General features: G+C 29.0%; 1 protein-coding gene across 2 annotated transcripts in view; it reads left to right on the top strand.

The window, feature by feature from the left end:
* Window positions 1–8,176, top strand: part of Ocrl (Oculocerebrorenal syndrome of Lowe) — a 30,168-nt gene extending 21,992 nt beyond the window's left edge. For both annotated transcript variants that reach the window (XM_014425368.2, XM_014425367.2), the window contains 4 exons: window positions 809–995; window positions 2,215–2,342; window positions 3,146–3,257; window positions 4,173–8,176. In XM_014425368.2, the coding sequence (XP_014280854.1) occupies window positions 809–995; window positions 2,215–2,342; window positions 3,146–3,257; window positions 4,173–4,336 (591 nt within the window). In that variant the 3' untranslated portion in view covers window positions 4,337–8,176. The remainder of the gene's footprint in view (window positions 1–808; window positions 996–2,214; window positions 2,343–3,145; window positions 3,258–4,172) is intronic.

Here is an 8,176-nt window from a genome sequence, read left to right as displayed (position 1 = left end):
TATAGATATCACTTGGTTCTATTAATGACAAGGTTAGTCTTCAATCTATAGATATCACTTGGTTCTATTAATGACTTAAACTTATTTTAAACTTTAGACAACATCTGGGGTACTGTGCACTTTTATGGTTGTATATCATTGCCTAAGCTACTGTATACCTTGTAGTTACATTTTTAATATATTTAAAAAATATATAAATTAATATATTACCATATCAAATGAATTATTGAAGTCAGAAAATTAAGATTTCTATTGCTGCTTTTCTTTAATAGTGGCACATCTGACAAAAAAGTTTTTATTTTATTTTGAATTGGACGTATTTTGAAGATAGTGGTGAACATTGGGGTTATTTTCTCTGCTTGGATTGGTCTACAGACTGTCCCAAAGCTAATAGGGTTATCACTAAATAACTCCAGTCTATTGTACAATCTACGTCAAATAAAAAATTTAAAAAAAACAACTTTTTTGTTAGATGTTCCACTGTTAAAGAAAAGCAGCAATGTATAATCTCCTCTTGAAACTATTACACCATGCAGTCGGTATTAATATCATTTTTTAAATTTTAAATAGCTGACTATTTATCAATGTGGAAATTATTGGTAACACTAAGCATGGTTCTTAGTATTACCCAGGAAAGACCACAAAAATATTTTAACGTTCTTTGCTTTTCTTTTTTTTAATTTAGTGTTTAATATTAATTTATTGTTGTTTATACTTATAAATAATGTATTAATTATTTCATTACTTCAAATATTAAAAGTATTTTAGAATTACTTAATACCTGGCTTTGATTATCATAATGTTGTAGGAGAAGAAGAAAGACTCTTTCAGCTCTGCTGAGGGTACTTACGCTGTACCTAAAGAAGTTTGGTTCCTAGTTGACCATCTTTATAGGCATGGTACTAAAGCTAAACATCTGTTTGTTCAGCCTGGTCTCCATTCTGAGATTTACGATATCAGGGACTGGCTCGACAATGGATCACAGGAATCATTACGTATCCTTTTCTGTATTTGATGACAGATTATCCCAAATATATTTCATTTCTTCTTTTATACTGTTTATATAAATGAATCAGCATCTAGAATACTAATGACTTCCCTTATTGATCTGTCCAATTTTTTTTGGAAATATTTAACTGAGCCATGAGCTTTATGTTTCTGTTGAAATTTTATCAGGATTAAAATCATAGTGCAGTTTCGAATTGATAAAAAAAGGACGTATATAGCTTTGTTGAGTGAGTGAGACATATACTGTGCATAGGAGACTCAGGAAGAGCCTGCTTACACTCTTATAGTACATCCAAGATGCATGCTGATTGTCTGACTCAGACAGTCTGTCGCAACAGTTGCTGAGTTGGCATGCATATAATCCTTTGTACTCATATAATATGGTAAGTGAGACTTGCCAAAATTAGTTCACCATAACTACACTTAACTTAATAACTAAAATTGCAATAGATAAATACTCACTCATTACATTTTAATATTGAGAAGAATTATATACAAACAATATCTATTCTTCTCATCTTGGGTCTTCTGTTTTACTCTCTCGGCCTTGTTTTAGGATTCTAGGTTAGCTGGCTTCTATTTGGCATGCTTGCCCTTAGATGGCAGTAGCTTCTTACTCTTGATGTGATGAAAATTTAAAGAATAATGTTTAAATCAGTTTCTTTCCTAAACAACTCTCTTTCATCCAAAACAATCTATCAGTAAAATCAATCATGCTTAGCAGGAATTGTTGATGTGTTGGGAAAGGGATGGTTCAACACTTTGTGTGTTGTATTGAAAAATTATGGCTACGGAATTAGGTGTTTGTATGATGTTAGTCTATATGTAAACGATTATGGTTGTCAGCCATGATTCACTACCTTAATTTTGGTTTATGAACTGCAATGTTGGGGCTATTTTCTTAAAGATATTCATTTTCTAAATCAGTTGTAGGTTACAATTATAACCTAATACATTATCAAAAGGAAGAGAAACTACATGAGATACAGCGATTATACATAATCGGATGGGGGTATTATTTTTGTCTTACAGAATTGACACCATGTTGATTAAATTAATTTATTTATTTGTTTATATCTTTAAATTAAATTTATTATTCTTTGGTTTAATCCAGTTGTAAATGATTTAAAAAAATTACCAACAGTTTCTTAGTATTTTTATATAAAACATTGGTTTTCCATATTCACTTGACCATACTATGAATAGCTGGAAGTGTATATTCAGTTGCAGAAGCATTGCTCTTACTTTTGGAGTCCTGCCCTGAACCTGTCATACCTTATGAAATGCATGCCGCTTGTTTGAATTGTGCATCTAATTATATCCAGTGCAAACAGGTAATGAGTTTTTTTTTGTAGATATATGAATGGATCTGGTGTTAGTTGTCTTTAGAGACCAGATTTTCATACTGTAAAAACCCCCAAATGTGCAAAATTGTTTATAAAAAACCAATTTCTGTAAAAATATACTTTATTGTTTACTTTATAATACTAAAACATAGAATGCTTATCTAACCTTATTAGAATCAAAGTAATCTCACTAAATACTCATGACTAAAAAGTAAGACTGTAAACTGAAATAAGAAATTGCTGATAACCACTATAAAGTCAGACATAATAATGATTGAGGCAGAGTGGGAATCCAAATTAAAAACAGTTACAGTGAAAATTTTTAAGCTATGAAGCATATGCTAGAGAGGTTTTTTCATTGTCTCCCAAGGCCATTGATTAATACCATTCCAAGAATATTCTTGGCTTACGTTTACTTGTTCATTTGATAACGTTATAAGAAGAATAGACAAGTTTGTAAACAAAACAGTTATTCCATAGTTAAAACTCAAAGAAATGGTATTTCGTTTTGGAAAACATCAAAATGTGCAATATAAAACTATTATCAATAGAATGTCTGTCAGAATTGGCTGAATTCGGAGTTGAAGAATAAAAGTTACAATTGCACAAAAATCTGGTCTTTAGTTCTATAATATTTTGTTTTAAATTAGTTAAGTGAAGGGTTTATGATTGAGATTTTATTTTATTTTTTATGAGTTTACGATATAGTTTCTAAGAAGTATTCCCTACTCAACTATGTGACCTATTCAAAGATTATCACTTCAAAATAATATTTATTGAATAATTTTTAGATCATACAAGGACTAACGTATCATCGAAAAAATGTGTTTATTTATCTCTGCTCCTTTTTGAGGGAACTTCTCTCACATTCTGATGACAATGGTCTCGATACTAAAACATTAGGTGAGTTGTAGATTTTTGGCAATTTTAAATAACAGTCTATCGATGTTAATACTTGTTGTATGATAAATAATAGATGATTATAGTTGTGGAGCTATTTGATAGTTATAGTTGAAATAATTCAAGAAGAAATTAGTCAGGGGATTAAATACAGGAAAGAAAATACATAGATAACAATAAACTGATTTTAATATGTGCTAACACATGATCTTAGTTTTATGTGTCACTCATCTGTGAGTTTTTGTTTCCTTACTGCACTCCATTCAATAACTGCAATCTGCTCTTGAATAAATATGTATTTAATTTTTTAAAAAAATACTATAATTATGTATTTGAAATTATTATGATTCAATTATCACTTAATATTTCTTTAATTATAAAATGACATGGAACATGTTTCATTTAATTTTAGGCATACGAGTCAATTTTACAGATTTTTTTTTCAATAGGAGATATATGCATATATATTTTCTTTTTTTTTTTTTTTTTGTTGGCTATAAAGACCTTGTAGATCTTTAGCCGCCTTAACCAGCCTTCTCCATGCCTACCTATATTTCCAGTTTGCTGAAAACAGTTATTTTGCATCTTTGTTGAATCTGTCTATCCATCAGATTTTTGGCCCCCCATGTGGTATTTTGCCAACTATAGTGGCAGTCATTGTTGTATAGAGATGTCCTAATGGATTACTATCCACAGGGGACTTTAAAACTTTGTTCATCAAACTTTTTTAAAGTGCTACTCTTTATGTAATTTTGATATTAAAAAGGTTTTTGTATATATTAATTACATTTAAATTATTGCAAAACATTCCTTATTAATATTTCTTATAATTTTAAATATTATCAATAAGTCAATCTCCCATCAGTTCTTAAATGATATGGAGTAATTATTTACCAATATTTATGTTTTTCATTTTAGCTGCACTATTCGGTGGCATCTTCTTGCGTGATAAACCAGTACCTAGAGACATTTCCAGACCTCGCTCATCCCAGCAGCAGTTGGACCGAAAGAAATCTATCTTCATCTATCACTTCTTAGTCAACGATTACCCTGATTTAATGCCTCCTCTAGTTTCATCATGAGATACTCTCTATGAGTTTATAGTTTAGTTTATAAACTAATTCCACAGTTCAAAGTACTACAAGGAATATATCTGGAGAAGAGTAAGCAGTTGTACCTTACCCGCTGTGATTTTGTAAGTTTCTCCGATATTTTAATATTATGGCTATACCCAATAACTGATCTCTAAAAGTTTATATTTTGCTTGAACAGTAAGGTAAGAAAAAGGACATTTGATCTGTATTAGGATGACTAGCCATTTTGTAATCGTCACCAAATTATTCCATTGATAATGCCTATCAAATCTATTTATATTATTATTTCATAAATCCTGTAATTAATTCCATTTTATTATTTACCTTGCTAATTATAATTGATACCAAATATAATTTGTGTTTAATCATATTCAAAATGAATAGATACTTAAAAGAGAAATGCTCGAGTTATTATTCAAATAAAAAATTTAAAAAAAGTTATTATCAGTTTCTGTAAAACTTTAAGTGATACATTAATGGTGTTTATAATATCAGAATCAGTTCATATTAATTTTTATGAATGCCTTGCTGATTAATTGTATTCCTTTAGTTTCATTCCATAGTGTTTACTGTAATTTAATTACAAAAACATTTAATATATTCAACTAACTCCGGTTTTAGTTGTTAAATCTTGAGTTGTAGGGAAGTCTGTTGTACCTAGGATTAAATTTTATTCTTATATTTTTTTTAAAACCATTTTAAAAATATATTGAAAAAAGTCTTTCCTGTCACCACCTCTAATTTTGTAGTTTGGGAGCCAGAATTCTGGAGAATTTCCAGTAATCTTTTAAATCAGTTACTAATTTAGTTATTATTTAATATTAAAATTTTAGTATGATTTGGTATTTTGAACTGTTTGCTAAATCACAATTAAACAATTAGTTTATGTAATTCATTCATGTATATTTTATTCCAGCAATATAATAACCAAAACAAATTGAAAACCATTTTAAAAAAGGCATAATTTCCTTTTATTTTCACAGAATAGTAGTCAATTTTATTAATAAATTGTGTATAGTTTGATCGGTTATGTTATAATAATGAATATTGTGGTCCTACCTTATGGCCTAGTTTTGTACGGCTTAGAGCTAACCACTTAGGTTATCATTACTTGAAAATTCATTAAAATTCAAGTGTTAGTGAACAGAAGCCAGTTCTATTCAGTAAAGAATGCCTACATGTACGTACAGTAAAGAAAACCCACAACATTCCCACCCTGCATGCTTCATTCTCAACATTTCCCTCACTATATAAACATCTTTAATGTTTATACATAGTATGCTCACTATACTAACATAGTTCGAAAATCAAACTTTTGAGAAAATAAGGTTCAAAGATTTTAGCTTTATATTAGAACTCATGTTTGCTTACTATCCAGTTAAAATATTAGAAATTTATTTGATAGATTTGTTTATATTTCATTAAATGAAATTATTATTTACTTTAAAACACATTTATTTTGGATTATCTTTAAAATCCAAATTTTTAAATTGGAAAGTTTTTCTTTTAGATTCAGTATTTTTATATCTTCTGACAAAGCCATATATATCTGTGTCACTACTAGATATAGATATAGGTGGCTTTATCAGGAATTATGTTAGAAAATGTTTAACGTGAAGCCTAAGTTCCATAGTGACAGTTGTCGCAGCCACTAAGATCATGTAAACTATAACATTTGCTGTCATGGCACTTCTGTTGTACTATCAGAATTTACTTGATAGTTGGTAGTACAATCAATTAATCATTAATAGCTACATGTAGATGCCTTGACAGTGAACTATTGCAGGTTCCTAACCTCTTTTTGCCACAACAACCTCTTATTGCTAAAAAAAATTTGAGGCACCCTTGTCGAGCTAAAAAAATATATATAAAAATGCTGCCACAATTATCCTTTGAGTGGTTGGGTATTTAGGAAAATAAGAAAAAATAATGCAAAGTAAATGCTCCTATGCACTGTTTATTTGCTATTTTAATTTTAATGTTTTGAGAAATAAGGAAGTACTGGTTCTTGAACAATGGTTGTGCAAGATACGTTTAAAACCATGCCCAACCGCCAGGTTTTTCTCCAATTTGGGATAACTACTTTATAGAGGTAGGGTGTGCCCCAGGAGGGTTACTGAACTCATAGGTTTTACTTATGACTGATGTAACAGAATAGATAATTACCTGTCATAACCAGCTTTGAACCCAGGCCCGGGAGATATTAGTAAAGAGCCTTACTCACTGAACTAACCCACACTGTAATTCACATAACAACAACCTTATAACCTGTAAAATGTATGTTAACTATTTATTATATATGGTGAGAGTTACATTTAATTTTTTTTTCATTCAATCCCCAAGTTGAACTGTTAGCGTGGTTTAGTTTTATTATTGTTATGTAGACAAACACTGACATACTTTCTCACTCACTAATGTGATATTACTTACTTGACAGATATCTGTCACAAGAAAATGGGCCTTAAATCAAACCAAACATTCCATTTTTAAAATTCATACTTACAAGGTTTTGATAATAAGTCAACTAAATACTCTTGTTTATTTCATAGTAAGAGCTGTACTTCTTTGAATATGGCTTTTTATAAGCACATCTAGTCCGTATCTTTTATCTTTGATGATTCCTCTTCAAACTATTCTATTTCCTTTTAAATGTGGTTTTATCTTTTTTTTTTTCAAATTCCACTTTAGAACCAGATTACATTATGGCAAAATATCTTCTGCATATTAATCATTTTTGTTTTACCAATCTGGGTTCACTTGCCAAACTTAAGTGAACCTTTATGATGCAAACAGAAAGTAACTAAGTACTTAGTGCTAAGCCCATATAAACTATACCTTTGTCTAACTAGTCTTGATATATTTAGTATATAAGAGGCTACTATTTATATAAGAGGCATTAATTTAGTGTTATATTTTCACTAATTAGTAGCATGTAAAATTAGAGCAAACTAGTTATAGATAGTTCCGATATATAGTGAGTTCATATTAGTCTATTTTAAATTTGTTTTATTGTGTGATATCTATGTTTTAGAAAACGTTTTTTTGCTCATTATTTATACTATTTGTATGTTTTATTATACTTAAACACCCTTATTTCTAAAAATTAAATTATTAAGCTGGGACCAGACATTCTGAGTGCCAAATATTTGCAATATTCTTGCAAAGAAAAATATTCATTTTGGTGCAATGGTGTATCGTAGACACTAAACAAACTATGTTTTGGTGATATTATCCCACAATAGTGGGAATTCTTTGATATGTAGTGACAAATGACTTAACATAATGAATCAAAGACAACTATACCAACTTGTGATTCAAAGTTATGTCCTGATGAGATTACTACAAAATGTCTGATCCTAACTTTGATTATAAAGTTTTTAAATAAGAACAGCAACACTTTTTATATTATAGAATACTATGAATTATGGAACACATATCCATCTGATCTGTGTTAATATTGTTTGCTTCGGTTAAAATTCATAAAAATAAAACAAAGTTAGATGTTATATTTTTTCAACACTTATGTTAAGTTTAAGCAAAGTTTTAATTAAGTAGAAATTATTTTTAGATTTAAAAAACCTAAGATTATACTTCTCATGGCAAGTTGTATTAATAATGTTTAAGCACATACTTTCACTTGCACTCAAAAACATAAGTAATTAGCATATATAACTTATTGAAAATAAGTTTGAAGAAGGAAATTATGACTATAGCCTTTAAATATAAATAAAGAAAAAATAATAATGGATAATTCCATTATGCTTATACTTTAATAAGTATGTCAGAATTGAATATTTGAGTTTCTATCTTTCAAACTTTTAGGATCTG

Source organism: Halyomorpha halys, unplaced genomic scaffold, assembly GCF_000696795.3.
Source record: "Halyomorpha halys isolate HHAL.00 unplaced genomic scaffold, Hhal_1.1 Scaffold508.1, whole genome shotgun sequence".
Taxonomy (NCBI): Eukaryota; Metazoa; Arthropoda; class Insecta; order Hemiptera; family Pentatomidae; genus Halyomorpha; species Halyomorpha halys.
The sequence above is the reverse complement of the archived record's forward strand: the minus strand, read 5'-3'. Positions and strand labels throughout refer to the sequence as shown.